At 45.0% G+C, this 25,222-nt stretch overlaps 1 protein-coding gene across 2 annotated transcripts in view; it reads right to left on the bottom strand.

Annotated features, from left to right (window-relative positions):
- Positions 1 to 234: 234 nt before the first annotated feature.
- The window catches only part of LOC138665360 (zinc finger protein 345-like), a 63,409-nt gene continuing 38,421 nt past the window's right edge, over positions 235 to 25,222 (bottom strand). Inside the window, exon 6 of one of the 2 annotated variants that reach the window (XM_069752769.1) lies at positions 235 to 2,564. In XM_069752769.1, the coding sequence (XP_069608870.1) occupies positions 1,339 to 2,564 (1,226 nt within the window). In that variant the 3' untranslated portion in view covers positions 235 to 1,338. The remainder of the gene's footprint in view (positions 2,565 to 25,222) is intronic. The other variant, XM_069752768.1, reaches the window with a different exon arrangement.

Genomic DNA, 25,222 nt, shown 5'->3' with positions numbered 1-25,222 from the left:
TCCTGCAGTAAAACAATATTACAGTATATTAACCACATGTTCAAATGTGAAATCTTAGAAAGATGCATTACATAGGATTAGGGTTTTGAAAACTCCATAAAACATATATTGTACTGCACTTTAATTTCAGTGCTCAATGTGGGCAGAAAATCTGTCAGATCTGCCAGCCGTTTTTGTTCTCTATGTTGTCTACCTTGCACCTTGTAATGAGCTGCATGAATGAAATACCTAAAGCAATGGAAACATAAATCTTTATTGTACCACAGATAACAGTGGCTCAATATATTATTTTTTTTCTTTTAACTTTTATACCTTACTAGATATATACAATTTGTAAATAAAATTAGGCCACTTACACATAGGACCTATATATTACTCTTAAAAAAACAAACAAAAAAACATTTGTATAGGATTTCATTAATTCCATTATAATAGTTTTGTATAATCAAGTTTCTTGGCATCCAGCCTTGGCATCCAGCTTTTCCTAGAAATCAAAGACTTTCACACTCATGGTCATCAATATGGTTTCTCCTCGCTGTGAACTCTAAATGCTTTGTGAGGTTGCCATGCTTAAAGAAACACTCCCATCAAATTTGTTATCCTTTTAATATATTGAAATCATATAATAGGGCATTCTATACCGCTATACTTACAATTGCTCATTTCATCTTTCTACCCAGCTAATTCTTCTCTTTTCCATTAGGTCTGACATCACGTGATTAAAAACGGATGAGCTGAATCCTTCTGAGCTCTATGTGGAAAGAGGAGGTCAATCAAGGTCATGAGTCACTGCAGAAGTCAATGGCAGAAAGAGGGACTGAGCAGCTGTTCAGGAGTTGAAGAAGGGGTCGAATTTTGCAGGGACAAGAGACTTTCTATTTTTACATAGAGCAGAGAAGACTGATGAATTAATTTGGTAGAAGGGCAAAATGAGCAATTGTAAGTGCACACTGCTATGTAATATGATTACAACATATTAGTAGGAGAAAAACTGATGGGAGTGCTTATTTAACAAAGCAATTGTCACACTCTGCAGCTATAGGGCCTCTCTCATATGAACTCTACAGTGAGTGGTTCTTCAAATTGCTCTTGGCAGCTATATGGCCTCTCTCCTGAGCTATGATGTTTAGAGTTCATTCATGGTACAAAAAGTCTTGCTACACTCCTATCAGGAATAAAGCCAGTCTCCTGTGTGAACTCCATGATGTCTTGAGAGGTTGCTCTTTTTCAGAAGGCACTTGTCACACTGAGCAGCTATATGGCTTCTCCCCTGTGTGAATTCTTTAATGGCTTTTCAGATGGCCCTTTCTAACAAAGCACTTGTCACACTCTGAGCAGCTATAAGGCCTCATCTGTGTGAACTCTTTGATGTTTTGTTAGTTCACTCTTAGTACTAACATTTTTGCTACACTCTGAGCAGTCATTATGCCTCTCCCCTGTGTGAACTCTATGATGTTTTGTTAGGTCACGCTTGGTACTAAAAGTCTTGCTACATTCTAAGCAGAAATATGATCGGACCCTTGTGTGAACTTTATGATGTTTTGTTAGGTCGCCTTTTGTACAAAAAGTCTTACTACACTCTGAGCAAGTATAAGGCCAATCTCCTGAGTGCACATTTTGATGTTTCTCCAACCCTCCTTCCGTGAAGAAAGACCTGTTACACTGTAAGCAGAAATAAGGCTTATCCATTGGGTTTATTTTAGGATGATGCTCAAGTTTATCTTGGCTTACTAATGACATATTGCAGGAACAAGAGTACAGTTTTGTCTGTCTTTTGTGCGCAGAAAGCTCTGATTTGGTCCTAAAAGCTGTCCCACATTTATGACAGAACGCCATTTTTTCCCCAGTGTGGATTGTTTGATGATCAACAAGATTTGCTTGATTCTTAAAAATCTTTCCACATTCAGTGCATTGAGGTAAATTCTGAGCCATGGGTATGCGCTGATGTACAGCAAGGGATGATTTACTAACATATGTTTTCCCATATTCCCAGCAAGAATATGGCTTTGCAGCCTTGTGGATTTTAAGGTGTCTGCCAAGGTGATGTTTAAGAGCAAAAGACTTTCCACATACAGTGCACAGGTATGGCTTTTCTCCGGTGTGAACTTTGTGGTGACGAAGGAGCTGTGATTTAGTCATGAAAGTTTTTCCACATTCACTGCAAGACAATAAACAGTCTTTACTGTGAATTTTCCGATGGGTTTGAAGAGCAATGTTAGTAGGAAAACATTTTGTACACAGAGAACATTTAAAGGATCTCTCTTCTATATGAGTGCCCAGGTGTTTAGTAAGGTTCCATTCCAGACTGAAACTTTTACCACATTCAGGACAAATGAATGGTTTCTCTCCTGTGTGGACCTTCTGATGTCGAGTTAAATCTGCGTTACAAATAAAGGATTTATGGCATTCAGAACATCTGTACGGTTTTCTCCCTGTGTGGATAATCTGGTGTCTTAAAAGTTTGGAGTTATATTTAAAAGACTTCAAGCATATTGGGCATGTAAACTCTTTCTCCTTCATATTGGTTCTTTGAGGTTTTCCAGTTGTAGCATAGTTAGGAAAATCTGGGGAGGGAAAAAAAAAAAAAAAGAATATCACTCTTTAGGTTTACCATCCACAACATGAAGAGACATTACTTATCTAAGTTACATGCCCACCAGTGCCATCATTGGAGATGCAATGAGTAAGAAGAGTTCAAAACACCTTAGCAATGTGAATGTGAAGAGCTACCAGGATGGTGAGCAGACTGCAAAGTATGTCCTACGAGGACCGATTAAAGGATCTGGGAATGTTTAGCTTGCAACAAAGAAGACGAGGGGACTTAATAGCAGTGATCAAATATCTGAAAGGATGTCACAGTTTAGAGGGATCATTCTTATTCTCATTTGCATATGGAAATACGGTAAACACTGGAATTAATCTGAAAGGGAGAAAATGCAGATTAGATATTAGAAAACACTTTATGGCAGTGAGGGTGATCAATGAGTGGAACAGGCTTCTACCCAGAGGTGGCAAGTTCCTCCTCAATGGAAGTCATCAAACAGAGGCTGGAAAGACATCTGTCTGAGATGGTTTAGTGAATCCTGCATTGAGCATGGGGTTGGACACAATGACCCTGGGAGGTCCCTTCCAACTCTAACACTCTGTTTTTATGTTGACATGATGTTTTGTTGAAGAGAACTTGTCATCAGGATCATCCATGTTAAAACTAAAGGTATGGGAAGAATGACGCCGACATATTGATGTAATGCATACCTTTAGAGTAAAAATCTGTAGCCTGGTATTCGTTAAATCATCATGATAAATTTTGGTTTCCTCGGTCCTTCGGGGCGAGACTTGTGGGCAGCTCAGAGGGATCAACCACGGACCCTCCACTGCCTGTGTTGCATTCATCATCATACATTCATTTAAATGTTGCACTGGCACAGTGTTAGCTCTTGGTGGCATTCTTGCTGGTGGCGGTCTCTATGAAAATGGTGCTGGCACATGTGCAGATGGACCACCGGCGGTCTTCAGGAAAATGTGCTGGAAGGGTACATGCACCATTTTCGGTGACATTTTCCTGAAAACCGCCAGAGGTTGATAATCACATGTGCTGGCACCATTTTCATAAAGACCCCCACCAATGAGAGCTTGCAAAAGTTCGACCAGAGCGGCACAGATAACAGAAAATGATAGCAGCTGTATATATAATACTAGGGGCAGAGAACTTAAATTTGTGGTGCTTTAAAAGGGTTGTTTCACAAACAAAGTACATTTTAAACACTATATCTGGGAATAAAAATAAGTTCCACAATTGGATGCGTTTACATTTTTTTCTTGTACTGAGATAATCTTATACAGTGTTTTACTACCTCACAACCAGGAATGTCACTTGTTTGTGGTTTTGCATCAGTTTATGTAAAGAATATGCTTACAACTGAACATTTGGTTTTCTTTTTATATTGTGAATCAAACAACAAACAGGACAAAAGTACTGAAAACTTCAGTGTGCATAGGTATTCTCCCCCTTAAGTCAGTACTATGTAGAGCCTCCTTTTTCTGTAATAACATCTGCAAGTCAGTTTGGTTAAGTCTCTATAAGCTTTCCACATCTTGCCACTGGGATGCAAAACTGTTCCAGCTCCTTCAAGTTAGATGGTTCCTCTGGTGAACAGCAATCTTCAAGTCTGATCACAGATTCTCAATTGGATTAAAGTCTGGGCTTTGACTAGGCCACTCCAAAACATTTACAAAAAGATAGCGGTTGGTATGTATAATACTAAGGTAAGAACTTATATTAGTGGTGCTTTAAAAGGCTTGTTTCACGAACAAAGTACATTTTAAAACACTCGATCTGGGAATAAAAATACGTTTCAGAATTGGATGGGTTTTAAAAAAATGTCCCTGTGCTGAGATAATCTTATAAATCTGCCCTAGCAGTGTATTGTGTAACGGCTGTGTCTGACCGTGGTCAGATCATAACAGTTCCTGGCTAGGAGAGGAAGCAAAAGAGTACACAGACATTACAGCACAGGATCACATCTGATTCTTTCTTTGAGTAAAACATTGCTTAAAACAGGCAGGGAAATATTTACAGCTGATTCTTTTTGTAAGGTAATTGTCTGTATACTGCTTTCTCATATACGGCCTACATTTTTCACATGCCCATAGAAGCAAGAACAAGGTGGAGGTGTGATTTTCAGGTCATCTCTCCCAGTACCCTCGCTTATCTTCCCTTCTCTTGAAGTTAACAAAGTCAGAACTTCCCACCCCCTTCTCTCAGTTGTGTACTACCTCATGGCCAGTCCCACTAATTCCTAGATCACTTTGCAACCTGGCTTTCTCACTTTCTACCTTGAGACATTATTACTCTTAATATGGAGGACTTTAACATCCTTACTAATAATCCACTCTCCCCATTTGCCATTCATCATCTATCGCTAACATCATGTATAGGCTTTTCACAACTTACTAACCCTCCATCCAACACATGAAAATGGGAAAAAATGTATCTGCTTAGTGTATGATCTTATTAACTCCACTCTACCACCACTGATCAGCTGTGTCAAAATTTGTCACCTCACTAAGGCCATCCTTACATACTACACATACAAATATCTACGTGCCATCAATACCCAGCAGCTTATTAAGAATTTGCAGTCATCATTGGCCCCACTATACTCCCTCTCTTCTCCCTACTCAACTTTAAAACACTGTAAAACACTGGAAATTGCCCTCATGTAGCTGCATCCCTTACATACAAACAGAAAGAAGAACCAAGACGAGAACACCGGACATTGGTCAAGGAAAGAGTATGGGACACGGAACAGTAAAGAAAACACCTTTATTAGGTAATGGAAAAAAAAAGGAGGAAGTAAATCTCCAGCGTGAAACTTGGATAAAAGTTCAATTTATTTAGACAAATCCATTAAAATCCTTGTTTCATAGTGGTACAGCAAATGATGGGGTATCATGTACCCCATCATTTGCTGTACCACTATGAAACAAGGATTTTAATGGATGTCTAAATAAATTTAATTTTTATCCAAGTTTCACGCTGGAGGAGATTTACTTCCCCTTTTTTTTCTGTTGTGGACAACGCCTCTGATCCAGCCACATCCTTGCGTGAATTTCATTCTGAGTCAATCAAGACTTTTGTTCCTGAGCAAACTTGCACACAAGGACTTCTGCTTCAAACTGGTGAGCTGATTTTTTCCCCTACCCTGTTTTCCTTTGCTTACACATTTATTAGACAATGGGTGCCACCACGCGTGGCCAGTCAGTGCACTGTGAACAAGATTGGACCAATGATCATGGATGTCTGAAAGAGCCCTTAATCCTAAAGTGCAGGCCCCTGTAACCAACCTCAGTACCGACGATATGGTCAATTATTTATAAGAGAAAACTGACCATATCTGACTGGAAATTTTTTCTTAATCTCTCAATATCATGGATCCTCTTCCCTCCCGAACATCATCAAGTTCAGGTTCTCTCTTTGAACGGGTCACAAAAGAGGATACCAGGCTCCTCGATTTGTCTCACCTTACAATCTACACCAGTGATTCTAATCCTCATAACGTCCTCCAGTCCCTCTCTCTGGCTATCATTGCCCACCTAATCATTGCGGAAAATAATGCACTTTTTTTTTTTTTTTTTTAACAAAACTTTGGATTTTTTTCCACCGTGTAAATAAAAAAAGAACCTATACATGTTTTGTACCTATGAACTTGTAATGACCTGGAGAATCAGTTTTAGAAGGTCAGTTTTAGCATTTTGTGAACGTGGTAAAAAAATAAATAAATAGTGGAATTGCACTTTTTTTTTTGCAATTTCAGAGTAACATAGTTATTAAGGTTGAAGGAAGAGTTTAAGTCCATCTAGCTCAACCCATAGCCTAACCTAACATGCCCTAACATGTTGATCCAGAGGAAGGCAAAAAAAAAACCATGTGGCAAAGAGTAAGCTCCACACTGGAGAAAAAAATTCCTTCCCGACTCCACATACGGCAATCAGACTAGTTCCCTGGATCAACGCCCTATCAAGGAATCCAGTGTATATACCCTGTAACATTATACTTTTCCAGAAAGGCATCAAGTCCCCTCTTAAATTTAAGTAATGAATCACTCATTACAACATCATACGGCAGAGAGTTCCATAGTCTCACTGCTCTTACAGTAAAGAATCTGCATCTGTTATTATGCTTAAACCTTCTTTCCTTCTTGCCCCCTTGTCCCTGTCTCAGGTCTATGGTTAAAAAGATAATCAGAAAGGTCTTTGTACTGTCCCCTCATATATTTATACATTAAAATAAGATCACCCCTTAGTCTTCATTTTTCCAAACTAAATAGCCCCAAGTGTAATAACCTATCTTGGTATTGCAGTCCCCCCTGTCCTCTAATAACCTTAGTCGCTCTTCTCTGCACCCGCTCTAGTTCAGCTATGTCTTTCTTATACACAGGAGACCAGATCTGTACACAGTATTCTAAGTGTGGTCAAACTAGTGACTTATATAGAGGTAAAATTATGTCTTCCTCATGAGCATCTATGCCTCTTTTAATGCATCCCATTATTTTATTTGCCTTTGTAGCAGCTGCCTGACACTGGCCACTAAATGTGAGTTTGTCATCCACCCATACACCCAGGTCTTTTTCATTGGCGGTTTTGCCCAGAGTTTTAGAATTAAGCACATAGTTATACATCTTATTACTTCTACCCAAGTGCATGGCATTACATTTATCCCCATTAAAGCTCATTTGCCATTTATCAGCCCAAGCCTCTAGTTTACATAAATCATCCTGAGTTCAGTGTCATCTGCAAATATTGAAATTCCACTCTGAATGCCCCCTACAAGGTCATTAATAAATATGTTAAAAAGAAGAGGACCCAATGCTGACCCCTGTGGTACCCCACTGCTAACCGCGACCCAGTCCGAGTGTGCTCTAATAATAACCACCCTTTGTTTCTTATCCCTGAAGCAACTCTTAACCCACTTACACATATTTTCCTCTATCCCCATTATTCTCATTTTATGTATCAGCGCACTTGGATTTTTTTTCCCGTTTTTCAGTACACGATATGGTAAAACTAATGGGGTCTTTCAAAAGTAGAACTTGTCCCACAAAAAAACAAGCCCTCACATGGCCATATTGATGTAAAAATAAAAAATGCATGGCTCTGGGAAGCAGGGGAGCAAAAAACAAACAAAAGAAAAAGGGCTGTGGCATGAAGCGGTTAAAGATCTGGCTAGTTCAGATCTGGTCTGATGTATGGAGCCCTTGTAACTAGGGGGATTTAAGTTCTGTGGGATTTCTATATCTTAATAGGAAAAGGACATTGGTCATATGCTCCAAATTCAGGCTAATTAATAGCCCTGCCTTTCACTGGTTGGGAGATTTAAGTGTAACTTTTGTGTCACGGTTCATACCGTACTGCCAACAATATGTCACGGATCCCAACAATATATCAGGGATGCCAGGGAGGATATCTTTATCATCCCCACTACTCACACCAATTTGTCTCGATCCGGGGTTGTTTGATTGCCCCTAGTTCCTTCTGAAGGGGATTTATCTATATTCCACTTCCGCTTTGGAACTTGCAGCTCTCTGGTGCCCCCCTTACCCTCAGGTCAGGTTAGATACTGCACCTAGGGTAGTCACCTGAAAGGCTGCCTGCTATGTACTGGCTATTGGGCATGCTACATCGAGGGCAATACAACTACTTCCACACAGGCAGAAACAATAATTATCAACGCCGCCGGTCGCTGCAAAGAAGCCCAATCGCACAGGACAAAGTCGCTGCCACCAGCTCCGATTCCACCAAAGGTTAATGGGTACGGAGCCCACCCAAATCAGTAGCGTAATTCACCTCAGAGGAAGATACAGTTCGTTCATAGAGCAGGAAGAGACAGCTAGTAAATTATATATTTTACACCATCAAAAGTTTGTAAATACTGCCTAAGTATTAAAAAGATATAATATATATAAAGATGGAATCATGTGTACGATGCAATTACAAATAAAATGAGGATTAAAATAGGAGAGAACACTTACAGGTTGTTATGTCATGGTATCATCTTGTCTGGCCTGTGGCTTAGGAGGATAAATACATCCAGATGCATAGAACAGCTTTGCCGAGCTGGTGTTAGCTCGCTTCCTGGACCAAGACTGAAAAACTAACTCCCAACTCAGCAAGGGTGAAGATATCTCCTCTGTCATGACATCACTGAGCAGACTGAGTAATGATATGCACTGCTTTTCTCAGAATTTACGTTTTTGAGTCCATCTAACAAAGGCATTCCTGAGCGAGAAAGGGGGGGCGAACGAGTGGCTAGATGCGATTGGTCATCTGCATTTTAAAAGCCACACCCTGCTCACACATTAGTATCAAGATGCACAGTGTATCTGCCATAGGGCTTTGTTTGTGGTATGTGCGAGTGCAGGGGGAAGGGGGAAGGGGGTCGAAGGTGCAGTGTACTAATCCCACAATATGACATTTTACATCACCGTGACATTTTGGTTTTAAAAAGAAGGTTATTTACCAGAGAAATGACAAAATATCAGAAAAAATTTGGAAATTGTGACAATATATGGGAGGGTACATTTGAGAGTCGGGAGTTATGTTGTCAAGTATTGCCTCATTTATGGGAATGGCGAATATAGTTAACACTGTGGCATGGAATGTTAGAGGATTGGGGCAGGGGGTGATAAGGGAAGGGGGGGCGATGTTTGATTGGTTACGCCAATATCAGCCTGTTATATTCTGCATGTCAGAAACACATATGATAGAGGACAGATTACATCTAAATTAAGGCTAGTTTCACATTTGCGGTCGGGGGGGGGGGGGGGGCTGCGGATGGCTGGATACTTCCTCCCTTCTTCCTCCTTGAAGCCCTGCCTACTTCTTCATGTGTCCTGCATTGCCCTGCGTACCTATCTTTAACATTGGGTACACAGGGACGTGCGTTGTATGTGGATGCGTCCGCATGCGGCGATTTGAAGTGTGGGGCGACCGCACAGAAATGCAAAATTAACTGGGGAAAAATAGTCTTTGGTACAACTGTTATATTTGCTACATAATTCCGTATGCTGGATCCCTCCTCCCAGATTTCATACAGTAGAGACATTGCTTCGAAAACTAATTTGGTGTAAGCGTAATGCAACTAAGCTTCACAGATGTAGCATTTTCAAGGCTGGGAAACAAGAGATTCTATGGGCAATGTTGGAAGCCTGGTCTTTGAAGACGAGAAATGCTTTTCACCTATTCACATTTTAGAGGGGGGCTGCCGGGACAGAGATAGACCAACTTTAGCACTAATGTACAAGGTGTGGGATGGGGAAAAGATTATTGGGAATTGCCGGTTGTTCCAAATTTCCTCTGTTATGGAGTAATCATAAGTTGGTGAAGTTGAGCAAATTAAAGGGGTTTGGGGGATGGGAGCTGAAGGGAATACAAATGGTGTTGAAATTTACTAGAAAATGGTACACTTAAGAGCTTCAATAAACATCAACCAGCGTATGGACTTTCCCGGGATTCCTTTTTACAATAGAGGCAAGTGTTAAAGATTCAGTTTGGTGATGCAGCACCCATCCTTCAAAAAAGTTATGCACTCGACCCATTAGTAGCTGCAACTACTGCAGTCCCGTTCCAGCGGCCATAATTGGACAGTAAAACTAAAATGGGAATAGGATGTGGGGCAGGTTATGGAATAGCAGTGAAAGAAGTTATTGGAGCACGTTCCTAGACTGTCCCCATGCGAATTTCAGAGACTCTCGCAGATATACCTCATGAATGTGGAATGCCCTAAATGTGGTGCAGAGGACGTGCATTTAATGCACATGTTTTGGGAATGTAGATGTTTGGGCTCATATTGGACAAATACCTTGGACCTAATACAAAGGTTTTCGGGTTGCAACTTCAGGCAGACCCCAAGATATGCGTGTTTCGGTATCTGGGAGAGTAGACAGATTTTGATTTCCCGTTAGCTATTGGATTATCACGAATACTTTACCAAGCTCGCAAACTAATTGCATTGCATTGGTTGGATGCTCAGCCTCAGTCAATCAATGAATTAATAAATAGAATAAACTATAACATATGCTTGGAAAGGGGGTATATAGAAAGAGAAAAGCAATAAAGAAATCTGAAAATATATGGGGACCCAAGTTGAAAGTTCCAGGCCTACTGTCTGGTGCATTGATGAGAGATGGGTTATGGCAGTTAATGGTTCCAGATTAGAATGTTACAGTATTCCCAGGTAATGGCCAAAGGGGTTCCTTAAGGTCATAAGGTTCCAGGCCGACTCTTGAATGTCAGTCAATCCAGGATATATGCACTATATTGAAATATGTACGTAGTTTGCTCTGGTATGTTATCTGGGGGGATGGTGAGAGTTATTGATTTATATTTATAGAATGATTAATAAATAAGAGACAAAGATGATTATTTAAATTGGATAGCGTGTAAATTTAATGGATAACAATACTGTGATGGCCCATTATGTAATTGTAAACATGGTATCAATTGGCTGGCTTGCAATATTGTTATATATTTTCTCTCATCAATAAAAAAAAAGATTTGATAAAAAAAAAAAAACAATGGACTGAGAAAAGAAAGGGGAAAATGGTTCGGTGGTCAGATAAATAAAAATGTGAAATTCTTCATGGAAACCACGGTTGCATTAGTGCTTATGGCATGGGCCGCTTACTCATCCAGAAAGGCTATACCGTACATACTCATGTATAAGCCGAGGTTTTCAGCACATTTTTTTGTGCTGAAAACGCCTCGCTCAGCTTATACACGAGTCATTGTCCAGAAAGCCAAGGGAGGAGGGGGAGCCGGCGTCTGTTACATCATACTCACCCTCTTCGCGCCGTCGCAGAACGTCCCTGCATCTCTGTTGTCCCGATGCGGCAGCGCTTCCTGTGCTCAGCGGTCACGTGGTACCGCTCATTAAGGTAATGAATATGCACGCGTCTCCACTCCCATAGGCGTGGAGCGCATATTCATTACCTTAATGAGCGATACCACGTGACCGCTCAGCACAGGAAGAGCTGCTGCATTGGGACAACGGAGACGCAGGGACGTACAGCGATGGCGCAAAGAGGGCGAGTATGATGGGGGAGGACGGGGGGAGCCATGCATACAAGCATGGGACGGGGGAACCGAGCATTGCATACAAGGATGGGACGGGGCAGCCGAGCCATGCATACAAGGATGGGACGGGGGGAGCCGAGCCATACATACACAAAGGGGAGGGGGGAGCTATGCATACAACAGGGGGAGCCACACAGAGTAGGACAGGACGGGGGGAGCCACACACAGCAGGACAGGACGGGGGAGCCACAAAGAGCAGGACAGGACGGGGGGAGTCACACAGAGCAGGACAGGACGGGGGGAGCCACACATAGAATACATACCCGGCTTATACTCGAGTCGATAAGCTTACCCAGTTTTCCGTGGCAAAATTGGTGCCTTGGCTTATACTCGTGTACATACCGTAAGTAAAATAAATAAACGTATTCTCTCATCCAGCCAAAGCCTAGATCAGGATAGGCCTTGCGTATTTTAGCAAGACAATACAAAGCCACGTACTTCATTCACCACAACAGAATGGATTTGCTGCCTGCAGTCCAGACCTTCCAACACAAGGCAAAATGAAACAAAAAAAAAATCAGGCAAAAAAGACTCCGGACTGTTGAGCAGCAAGAATCCTATATCTGACAAGAATGGGACAATATTCCTCTCCCCGTTCTCAAAAAATTGGTCTCCTCACTTCCCAGAAGTTTACCAACTATTAAAAAAGAGGGGATGTTACGCAAAGGCAGACGTGGCCCTGACAAAACGTTTTTGAAACGTGTAGCTACCATCAATGTCTAAGTTATTTTTTTCAAGTGAAATGGAAATGTGTAATTTTCACCTTCTGATCTGTTCCATGTTGTGTAGAGTTAATAAAATATGAACATAAGAGATTTCCAGATCATTGCATTCTTGTTTTCTTTACATTTTACACAGCGTCTCAACTTAACTGGAATTGTGCTAGTCTACATGTAAATCCGTCGTGGACCCAACCAATGTCACAAGATCATGCAGTGCGATATATATATATATATATATATATATATATATATATATTGAAAAATGAGTAATGTCTCACTGCTGCTCTGGGGTCACACAATATTAGCGCCTGTATGCAGCGCTGATGTTTTGCTCCCCTGAACAGTGAGAGGTCATCTATGTGTTCTCTCTCCTGGGGCTCACCATTTCTGCACTTGTTCTAATCATTAAAGATGGGCAAACCCAAAAAGTAAAGTTCAGGGTCTGTACCGAACACCTACTAATCGGGCGCAGAAAGTCCCTTTTACTGTTCAGGTTCGAACATCGGCACTACATGACAGCGCTAGAAACACCGTCGGCTCTGATCGGTGGTAAGGCTACTTTCACACTAGCGTCGGAATCTCCCCGTCGCAATGCGTCGGGCAGAGATTCCGACGCTAGCGTTTAACGCACTGCACAACGGAGGCAGCGGATGCATTTCTCCGGCGCATCCGCTGCCCCATTGTGAGTTGCGGGGAGGTGGGGGCAGAGTTCCGGCCGCGCATGCGCGGTCGGAAAAAGCGGTCCGTCAGGAGCAAAAAACGTTACATGTAGCCTTTTTTGCTCCCGACGGTCCGCCAAAGCACGACGCATCCGTCGCACGACGGATGCGACGTGTGGCAATCCGTTGCAATGCGACGTCAATACAAGTCTATGGGGAAAAAACGCATCCTGCAAGCACTTTTGCAGGATGCGTTTTTTCTACAAAACTAAGCATTGTGATGGATTGCAGAAAACGCTAGTGTGAAAGTAGCCTAAGATTAACCCCTTCACGACCTTGCCCTTTTCCGTTTTTGCGTTCTCATTTTTCACTCCCCTCCTTCCCAAAGCCATAACTTTTTTATTTTTCCATCAATATGGCCATGTGAGGGCTTGTTTTTTTGCGGGACAAGTTGAGCTTTTGAACGACACCACTAGTTTTAGCATGTCGTGTACTAGAAAATGGGAAAAAAATTCCAAGTACGGTGAAATTACAAAAAAAGTGCAATCCTTGTTTTTTGTTTGGCTTTTTTGCTAGGTTCCCTAAATGCTAAAACTGACTTAGTATGATTCTCCAAGTCATTACGAGTTCATAGACACCAAACATGTCTAGGTTACGTTTTATCCAAGTTGTAAAAAAAAATTCCAAACTTTGCTAAAAAAAAAAAATTGGGCAATTTTCCAATACCCGTAGCGTCTCCATTAGGGTTGAGCGAAACGGGTCGAAAATATTCAAAAGTCGCCGACTTTTGGCAAGGTCGGGTTTCATGAAACCCGACCCGACCCCTGTGTGGGGTCGGCCATGAAGTCGGCGATCTTTTGAATCTAGAATCGGAATTCCGATACAGATTCCCGATATGTTTAAGATATCGGGAATTGGTATCGGAATTCAGATTTAAGTGTAAAATAAAGAATTAAAATAAAAAATATCGCAATACTTACCCTCTGACGCGCCCTGGTACTAACCGGGAACCTTCCTTCCTTAGAATCAGCCTTCCAGGACCTTGCGGTGACGTCGCGGCTTGTGATTGGCCGCGCGGCCGCCCATGTGACCGCTCGCGCGACCAATCACAAGCCGCGACGTCACCGAAGGTCCTGGAAGGGCTGATTCTTAGGAAGGAAGGCTGCCGGAAAGAAGCAGGGTGCGTCCGAGGGTGAGTATATACCTAATAGGAATATACTCACCCTCGGACGCGCCCTGCTTCTTTCCGGCAGCCTTCCTTCCTAAGAATCAGCCCTTCCAGGACCTTCGGTGACGTCGCGGCTTGTGATTGGTCGCGCGAGCGGTCACATGGGCGGCCGCGCGGCCAATCACAAGCCGCGACGTCACCGCAAGGTCCTGGAAGGCTGATTCTAAGGAAGGAAGGTTCCCGGTTAGTACCAGGGCGCGTCAGAGGGTAAGTATTGCGATATTTTTTATTTTAATTCTTTATTTTACACTAAAATATGGATCGCAGGGCCTGAAGGAGAGTTTCCGCTCCTTCAGACCCTGGGAACCATGGAAACCCAATGCACTGCATTGGGTTTCAGCCGAGCCCGACTTTTTTATAGGATCAGCCGATTTCACTCGACCCGACTTTTGAAAAAGTCGGGTTTCGTGAAACCCGACCCGATCCTATAAAAGTAAAGGTCGCTCAACCCTAGTCTCCATTTTTCGTGATCTGGGGTCAGGTGAGGGCTTATTTTTTGGGTGCCGAGCTGACGTTTTTGATGATACCATTTTGGTGAAGATATGTTCTTTTGATCGCCCGTTATTGTATTTTAACAAAATGTCGCGGTGACCAAAAAACGTAATTCTAGCGTTTCAAATTTTTTTTCTCGCTACGCTGTTTAGCGATCAGGTTAATCCTTTTTTTTATTGATAGATCGGGTGATTCTGAACTCAGCTATACCAAATGTGTAGGTTTGATTTTTTTTTTATTGTTTTATTTTGAATGGGGCGATATAAACATTTATTTTTTCATGTCTTTTTAACCCCTTAGTGACAGAGCCAATTTGGTACTTAATGACCGAGCCAATTTTTGCAATTCTGACCACTGTCACTTTATGAGGTTATAACTCTGGAACGCTTCAACGGATCCCGCTGATTCTGAGACTGTTTTTTCGTGACATATTGTACTTCATGTTAGTGGTAACATTTCTTCGATATTACTTGCGATTATTTATTAAAAAAACGGAAATATGGCGAAAATTTTTAAAATTTTGCAATTTTCAAACTTTGTATTTTTATGCCCTTAAATCAGAGCGATATGTCACGAAAAATAGTTAATAAATAACATTTCCCACATGTCTACTTTACATCAGCACAATTTTGGAAACAAATTTTTTTTTCGTTAGGGAGTTATAAGGGTTAAAAGTTGACCAGCAATTTCTCAATTTTACAACACCATTTTTTTTTTAGGGACCACATCACATTTGAAGTCATTTTGAGGGGTCTATATGATAGAAAATAATGAAGTGTGACACCATTCTAAAAACTACACCCCTCAAGGTTCTCAAAACCACATTCAAGAAGTTTATTAACCCTTTACAAGCTTCACAGGAACTGAAACAATGTGGAAGGAAAAAATGAACATTTAACTTTTTTTTTGCAAACATCTTAATTCAGAACCATTTTTTTTATTTTCACAAGTGTAAAAACAGAAATGTAACCATAAATTTTGTTATGCAATTTCTCCTGAATACGCCAATACCCCATATGTGGGGGTAAACCACTTTTTGGGCGCACCGCAGAACTTAGAAGTGAAGGAGCGCCGTTTGACTTTTTCAATGCAGAATTGGCTGGAATTGAGATCGGACGCCATGTCACGTTTAGAGAGCCCCTGATGTGCCTAAACAGTGGAAACTCCCCACAAGTGACACCATTTTGGAAACTAGACCCCTTAAGGAACTTATCTAGATGTGTGGTGAGCACTTTGAACCCCCAAGTGCTTCACAGAAGTTTATAACGTAGAGCCGTGAAAATAAAAAATCGCTTTTGTTTACACAAAAATTATCTTTTCGCCCACAAATTCTTATTTTCACAAGGGTAACAGGAGAAATTAGACCACAAAAGTTGTTGTGCGATTTCTCCTGAATACGTCGATACCCCATATGTGAGGGTAAACCACTGTTTGGGCGCACCGCAGAGCTTGGAAGTGAAGGAGCGCCGTTTTACTTTTTCAATGTAGAATTGGCTGGAATTGAGATCGGACGCCATGTCGCGTTTGGAGAGCCCCTGATGTGCCTAAACAGTAGAAATCCCCCACAAGTGACCCCATTTTGGAAACTAGACCCCCCATGGAACTTATCTAGATGTGTGGTGAGAACCTTGAATGCCCAAGTGCTTCACAGAAGTTTATAATGCAGAGCCGTGAAAATAAAAAATATTTTTTTTTTCCACAAAAAAGATTTTTTAGCCCCCAAGTTTTTATTTTCACAAGGGTAACAAGAGAAATTGGACCCCAAAAGTTGTTGTGCAATTTGTCCTGAGTATGCTGGTACCCCATATGTGGGGGTAAACCACTGTTTGGGCGCACGGCAGAGCTCGGAAGGGAAGGAGCGCCTTTTTGGAATGCAGACTTTGATAGAATGGTCTGTGGGCATTATGTTGCGATTGCAGAGCCCCTGATGTACCTAAACTGTAGTAACCCCCCACAAGTGACCCCATTTTGGAAACTAGACCCCCCAAGGAACTTATCTAGATGTGTGGTGAGAACTTTGAATGCCCAAGTGCTTCACAGAAGTTTAGAATGCAGAGTCATGAAAATAAAAAATATTTTTTTTTCCACAAAAAAGATATTGTAGCCCCCAAGTTTTTATTTTCACAAGGGTAACAGGAGAAATTGGACTGCAATAGTTGTTGTCCAATTTATCCCGAGTACGCCGATGCCCCATATGTGGGGGTAACCCACTGTTTGGGCGCACGGCAGAGCTCAGAAGGGAGGGAGCACCATTTGACTTTTTGAGCGCAAAATTGGCTGTCGTGTTTGGAGACCCCCTGATGTACGTAAACAGTGGAAACCCCCCAATTCTAGCTCCAACCCTAACCCCAACACACCACTAACCCTAATCCCAACCTGATCCATAATCCTAATCACTAACCCTAACCATAATCACAACCCTTACCCCAAAACAACCCTAATGTCAACCCTAACCATAACCCTAATCAAAACCCTAAATCCAACACACCCCTAATCCTAATCTCAACCCTAACCTCAAACCTAACCCTAATCCCAATACACCCCTAATCACAACCCTAATCCCAAGCGTAACCCTAATGCCAACCCTAGCCCTAACACCAACCCTAATCCAAACCCTAACCCTAACCCCAGCTCTAACCCTAACTTTAGCCCCAACCCTATCCCTAACTTTAGCCCCAACCCTAAGGCTACTTTCACACTTGCGTCGTTTGGCATTCCGTCGCAATCCGTCGTTTTGGACAAGAAACGGATCCTGCAAATGTGCCCGCAGGATGCGTTTTTTGCCCATAGACTTGTATTGCCGACGGATCGTGACGGATGGCCACACATCGCGTCCGTCGTGCACTGGATCAGTTGTGTTTTGGCGGACCGTCGGCACAAAAAAACGTTCAATGAAACGTTTTTTTTTGTACGTCGCATCCGCCATTTCTGACCGCGCATGCGTGGCCGTAACTCCGCCCCCTCCTCCCCAGGACATAGATTGGGCAGCAGATGCGTTGAAAAACTACAGCTGCTGCCCACGTTGTGCACTATTTTCACAACGTGCGTCGGTATGTCAGGCCGACGCATTGCGACGGCCCCGTACCGACGCAAGTGTGGAAGAAGCCTAACCCTAAATTTAGCCCCAACCCTAACCCTAAATTTAGCCCCAACCCTAGCCCCAACCCTAGCCCTACACCTAACCCTACCCCTACCCTTACCCCTAACCCTACCCCTAACCCTAATTTTAGCCCCAACTGCTGTTCTCCTGCCGGCCGGCAGATGGAGACAGATGGCGGGCGCACTGCGCATGCGCCCGCCATTTTCTTCTGCCGGTGGCCAGGAGGAGCAGCAAGAGGATCCAGGGACACAGGTGAGTATTGTAGGGTCCCCGAATCCCCCTATTTCTCTGTCCTCTGATGTGCGATCACATCAGAGGACAGAGAATTACACTTTACTTTTTTTTTTGCGGTCGCCGGTAAACAGTTAATTACCGGCGATCGCAAAACAGGGGTCGGTAAAACCGACCCCAATCATGCTCTTTGGGGTCTCGGCTACCCCCGGCAGCCGAGACCCCAAAGATTCTCGCGGGGCCGGCCGGAAGGGGGCACTGCGCATGCGCCCGCCATTTTGAAGATGGCGGCGCCCACCGGGAGCCACGAGGAGCATCGGGGGAGCTAGGTGAGTATTGGGGGGCCACCTGGGACCCCTTTTCTCAGTCCTCCGATGTGCGATCACATCGGAGGACAGAGAAATTAAAAAGAGATCGCATTTTTTTTTTTTTGCGATCACCGGTAAACGGTTAATTACCGGCGATCGCAAATGCGGGGTGGGTTAAAAACCCCCCGAATCATGTTCTCTGGGGTCTCGGCTACCCCCGGCAGCCGAGACCCTGGAGAAAATTGGCCTCTGGGGGGCGCTATTCACTTTTTCCACAGCGCCGTTAATTAACGGCGCTGTGGTTTAAGTACCCTTAGCGGCCGCCGTTAAAAGGCGTATCGGCTGTCGCTAAGGGGTTAAACACTTTTTTTTTTTTTTAAACTTTTGCCATGCTTCAATAGCCTCCATGGGAGGCTAGAAGCTGGCACAACTCGATCGGCTCAGCTACGTGGGAGCGATCATCAGATTGCTACTATGTAGCTGAATTCCTGCATTACTATGAGCACCGACCACAGGGTGGCGCTCATAGCAATCCGGCAGCAACCATAGAGGTCTCAAGGACCTCTATGGTTGCTATGCAAACGCATCGCTGACCCCGATCATGTGACGGGGGTCGGCGATGCGCTCATTTCCGGCCAGATGGCCGGAAGTGCCGGTTAAATGCCGCTGTCAGCATTTGACAGCGGCATTTAAATAGTTAATAGCGGCGGGTGAATCGCGATTTCACCCGCCGCTATTGCAGGCACATGTCAGCTGTTCAAAACAGCTGACATGTCCCGACTGAGGTGGGCTCAGCGCCGGAACCCATATCAAAGCAGGGGATCCGACCTCCGAAGTAATAGTACAGCGGAGGTCGTGAAGGGGTTAATACCTTTGTATTGTCAGGTGACATCAACCCCACGGCTTAGTAATGGAGAAGTGTCTATAAGACATTTATCCATTGCGAATCCTATAGTTGTATTGTAAATAAACACAGCCAGAATAAAGTATTTCATTTGAATTAAAAAGAAAACACACTTTTTTTAATTTAAAAATAAACTGTTATATTCACCTTACTCCCTTTGCACTCAAGCCATGGTCTCCAGTCAAAAAAAAACCAAAAATCAACCATATCACTCTCCTGTCAATAATTCTGTCCCTTAATCCATGTCTGGGATAAACCGTTTTCAACCTGGACAGTGGCAAAATGCGACCATTCAAACATAAAACCACTGAGGAATCAACTTCTGCAAGCTCAGCTTCAGTGTCTAGCAGAGAGAAGCAGTCGCATCTTGGCATCATCAAGGTTGAAAAATGTTCATCCCAGACATGGATTAAGGTGTAGGACAGGACGATGGACAGGTGAGGGATATGGTATTTTGTTGTAGGAGACTATGGCTTCAGTGGAGAGGGCATTAAGGGAGTATTTTTTGATTTTTTTATTTTTCTAGATGGTGGCCCGATTCTAACGCATAGGGTATTCTAGAATATGCATGTCCACGTAGTATATTGCACAGCACACGAAGTATATTGCCCAGCCACGTAGTATATTGCCCAGCCACGTAGTATATTGCACAGTCACGCAGTATATTGTCCAGCCACATAGTATATTGCCAGGCCACGTAGTATATTGTCCAGCCACGTAGTATATTGCCCAGTGACGTAGTATACAGCAAAGAGCCACGTAGTATATTGCACAGCGAAGTAGTATACAGCACAGAGCCACATAGTATATTGGCCAGTCACGTAGTATATTGCCCAGTGACGTAGTATACAGCACAGAGCCACATAGTATATTGCCCAACTACGTAGTATATTGCACAGCGAAGTAGTATACAGCACAGAGCCACGTAGTATATTGGCCAGTCACGTAGTATATTGCCCAGCCAGGTTTGTCAAAGGTTAAAAAATAAACACATACTCACCTTTCCGAGGGCCCCTTGTAGTCCACGGCAGCATCCAGTCCCAGGGTTGGCATGAGCGCAGGGCCTGTGATGACGTCGCGGTCACATGACCGTGACGTCATGGCAGGTCCTTCTGCCATACCATCTGTTACAGAACCCCACAGCACCAAGAATGTTATGCAGTATATGTATGTATAATTGTTTCCATGTGAAATGCATCAGTCCACAGGCTGCGCCCCTGGACAAGATATTCTCTTTCTGACCTCCCCCCACCTTTGTAATTCCCACGGTAAATATTGGCAGGCTCCGGCCCCCTGCGGCTATTGTAATGTAGGTCTGGCCTGCTGTGTTCCTATTGGCCTGCCCTGTGTATCTGTGTTATATATTCTGTGTGCTGTAAATAAAGGGGGTTCTTAGACTGGAAATAAGTGGAGAAGCAGTCAGCTTTTATATGCTCTCACGTAACCAAGGAATTCCAGCCAGCTTCCTTCATTCAGAATCTACATTAAAAGCAGAGTGGACTTCCTGAAACACGGGGTGGTACTGAAAGAGGTACCCCGGCTTGGTAGACCCTGTTACACTGGTGGCAGACAGCGGGATGGGATATCCCTTCTACAGGAGGAAAGGAATGAATGGAAGACAACTACCAGAAGTTAAGGAGGACACTCCAGAGGGAGGTAAAGAACAGACTGGCGTTCTATGGCCCAAACCCTGCAGTAGAGATCATACGAGAGGTGATGGCTGATGTGCGTACTGATCTGAAGGAAGAGATGGCCGAGCGGACCAGGATGGAGCTAACCAAGATGGAGATGGCAGAGTGGACCAAAGTGGAGCTGGCCAAGATAGAGATGGCAGAGCGGAGAGTCAGCGAGCAAGGGGAGCTCTGGCCTCCGCCCAGGTACCTTCAACAGTAAGCCACAAAAAGATCCAGTATAATGCCTTCCGACAGTTGGGGGAGACAGAGGAAGACATTGATGGCTTTCTGCAGGACTTTGAGCGGCAGTGTGCCCTTCATCAAGTGAAGCTGGAGGAACGGGTTCAAGATTCTGGCCAGCAAGCTGACAGGCCGGGCAGCGGACACCTATCGCACGGTACCCGATGAGGACTGTATGGACTATGAGCAGATCAAAGAAGTGATCTTGGCCCGGTATGCGCTGACACCAGAGGCATACCGCCAAAAGTTCCGCGGACTTATAAAACGAGTAACCGATACCCTCGCTGAAAGGGCCTGTAAATTACGGCGGTAACTGCTACAGTGGGTACAAGGGAGCCAAGCAACCACTAAGGAGGACGTCCTCCAGCTCTTCTTGTTAGAACGATTCTTTAAATGGACTAAACCCCGAGACACAGGAATGGCTTCGGGACAGGCGGCCAAGGACTCTTGAGGAAGCCGCTCGTCTGGCTGATGAACATCTTGATGCCAGGAGGCCTCAGTTGTCCGGATCAAAGATGGTCACTAGGGGTCTGCCCATGGACCTGGAGGGCCCCAAACCACCGAAGATTGTAGGGGGACCAGCTAGAAACCCGGCCTACCACAGTTCCCCTGGGGCGCGATGCCACACCTGCCGTCAGCTGGGCCACCTGCAAAGACAATGTCCCAACCGGACTCAGCATACCCAGTGGAAAAGGCGGGAACAGCTACCTTCCGCCGGGCCGCTGTACACCGCTACCAAGGCGAAGCTGACCCGGCATTGGGGGTTACAACTAAACAAGGGGTGGAAGACATGGAGGAAGTGCTGCATGAAGTAGACCCCGTGCAGGCAGCCTGGGCAGATAATCGACAACAGCATCGACAGGTCGTGTGGGTTAATGGGAAACGCATGCAGGGACTAAGATTCCGGAGCAACTTTGACCCTTGTGAAGCCTCATCTCGTCTGGGACCAAGAGAAGACGGACCGGACGGTGGCAGTCCGTGTAGCAGGGGGAGCCATACATTGACTGCCCACTGCCAGGATTCACCTGAACTGGGGAGTTGGGGATGGCCTTGTTGAGGTCGGCTTGATGGAGCATTTGCCTGCAGACGTTTTGCTGGGAAAGAACTGGGGCCCATGTTGTCTGCCTTCTCGGTTGCTCCTCTGGCTGAGACATATCCTGTGACCACCCGGAGACAAGCTCGAGCTGCGGAGGCGGAATCACACTCAGAGGAGGCCCAGGTAAGACATCCCAGCCCTACACGTATTCCCATAGCCAGACACATTTCTTGGGCCACCCCAGATGAATTTAGGAGGGAGTTACTTGAGGATCCTTCATTGGAGGGATATCGTGGGAAGGCACAGGAGGGAAGAGGGGTACTGGAAGGGGAACAGTTTATATGGAAGCAGGGACTCCTCTACCGGATCACAGAGCAGCACCACACAGGGACGAGCCCCACTATAAAACGACAGCTGGTAGTTCCCAAGAAGTATAGGCAGGAGTTACTGCGAATCTCTCATGACATACCCTTGGCCGGGCACTTCGGTGTCAGTCGCACCAGGCATCGTCTGACACAAAACCTCTTTTGGCCGGGGGTGACCTATGATGTTCGTCAATACTGCCAGACCTGTGACAGTTGCCAGCGCATTGGCAAGAGGGGAGATCGATGCAAGGCCAAATTACGCCCCCTCCCCATTATGGAGGAACCATTTAGCCGAGTAGCAGTCGATCTGATAGGGCCGTTAGCCAAACCCAGTCCGTCAGGGAAAAGGTATATATTGACAGTGGTAGATTATGCCACACGGTATCCAGAGGCGGTTGCATTACCTAACATACTGGCAGAGACGGTGGCGGCTGCCCTGCTCCAGGTTTTCTCACGGGTTGGATTTCCCCAGGAGATTATCTCAGACCAGGGTACCCAGTTTATAGCAGAGGTGACCAACCAACTGTGGAAGCTGTGCGGCGTAAAATCCATTAGAAGCGCCCCGCACCACCCGCAAACCAATGGGTTGTGTGAATGCTTTAACGGGACGTTAAAACAACTCTTTGGGACTTTTACCAGGACCTACAGGGACTGAGAGAAATTCTTGCCTCACCTCCTGTTTGCCTATCGAGAGGTGCCCCAAGAATCCACGGGGTTCTCCCCGTTCGAACTGGTATACGGGAAACGGGTAAGGGGACCCCTAGACTTCGTGCTAGAACACTGAGAAGGGGAGGGCACCATAGAAGGGGTACCTATTGTACCCTATGTGCTGGAATTCCGGGACCGCCTGCAGGAGCTGACCCAGGTTGTACGAGGGAACATGCAGGTGGCCCAGCGGCGCCAGCGCGTATGGTACAATCGGAGGGCCAGAGAGCGCACCTTGGAAATAGGGCAAAATGTCCTGGTGTTAGAGCCCACTAGGCAGAACAAGTTCCAAGCTGCATGGCAGGGGCCCTACCAGGTAGTGGGGAAAATAGCCGACACCACCTATAATGTCGCCGATTGTGACGACCCCAGGGTTATCCGCATGTTCCACGTGAATATGCTGAAGCCCTATCGGGAGCGCCCTGAAGAGGTAGTGGCCATCTGTGCACCTGAAGCAGAGGATTTAGCCGGACTTCCCTTGCCTGATGTCTTAGGGGAGAGGACTCAGTCTAAAACATGGGACCAGGTACACTGGGGTGAAGACTTAGGTCCCCGGGAGAGACAGAAGCGGAGGAGTTGTTGAGGCAGCGACAGAGGATGTTTTCGGGGAAACCCGGTACACTCACCTGGCACAACACAAGGTTGAGACCCAGGATCAGACCCCCCTGCGACAACCCCCCTTCCGCGTCCCTGAGTCTGTACGAGAAGGGATGCGACAAGAGATACAAGAGATGTTGCGTTTAGGGGTCATTGAAGAGTCAGATAGTCCTTGGGCATCCCCCGTAGTGTTAGTGCCCAAGAAGGATGGGACTACACGGTTTTGTGTAGACTATCGTAAGCTCAATGAGAAAACAGTGACGGATGCGTATCCCATGCCGCGTGTGGATGAGTTGTTAGACCGGCTGGCGGGGGCAAAGTATTTGACCACCATCGATCTATGCAAAGGCTACTGGCAGATTCCCCTTAGTCCTGATGCTATTCCCAAGTCGGCATTTGTCATCCCGTTTGACTTATTCCAGTTTCGAGTTATGCCATTCGGGATGAAGACTGCCCTGGCGACCTTCCAGAGGCTGGCTGACCAGATTCTGGATGGTCTCCAGGACTATGCGTGTGCCTACCTGGACGACATCGCCATCTACAGCGCGACATGGGAAGAGCATCTAAATCACCTAGAGACAGTATTAGACAGGATCCACAAGGCTGGAATCACCCTGAACCCAAACAAGTGTCACGTGGGCAAAGCAGAGGTTCAGTATTTAGGGCATTGGGTGGGAAGTGGGAAACAGAGACCAGAACCAGCCAAGATTGAGGCCATAGCCAAATGGCCCACCCCACGCACTAAAACCCAGGTCATGGCGTTTCTGGGGACAGCGGGGTATTACAGGAAATTCGTTCCCAATTACAGCAGCGTGGCAAAGCCCCTCACTGATCTGACCAGTAAGAACCAACCCCGCCAAGTAACCTGGACCCCAGAGTGTGAGGAAGCCTTCCGCCAGCTAAAGGACGCCCTCACCAATACCCCTGTATTGGCCGCACCTGATCCAACTAAACGTTTCCTTGTTCACACAGACGCTTCTATGTTTGGATTTGGGGGCAGTACTAAGCCAAGTCGGGCCGGACGGCCAAGAACACCCGGTAGCTTACCCGAGTCGGAAACTACTGCCCCGTGAAGTGAGCTATGCGGCCATCGAGAAGGAGTGCCTGGCAATAGTATGGTCACTCAAAAAGTTACAACCATATTTGTATGGACGACAGTTTTCCCTCCTAACGGACCATAATCCCCTTGTCTGGCTTAATCGGGTCTCCGGAGACAACGCCAGATTACTGCGGTGGAGTTTAGCCCTACAACCTCTGGACTTCCCCATCCACTACCGACCCGGCAAGCAAAACAGTAACGCCGATGGACTAAGTCGACAAATGGAACT

This window comes from Ranitomeya imitator, chromosome 2 (assembly GCF_032444005.1).
Source record: "Ranitomeya imitator isolate aRanImi1 chromosome 2, aRanImi1.pri, whole genome shotgun sequence".
Lineage (NCBI taxonomy): Eukaryota > Metazoa > Chordata > Amphibia > Anura > Dendrobatidae > Ranitomeya > Ranitomeya imitator.
Note: the sequence above shows the minus strand (reverse complement) of the source record. Positions and strands in the feature narration are given on the sequence as shown.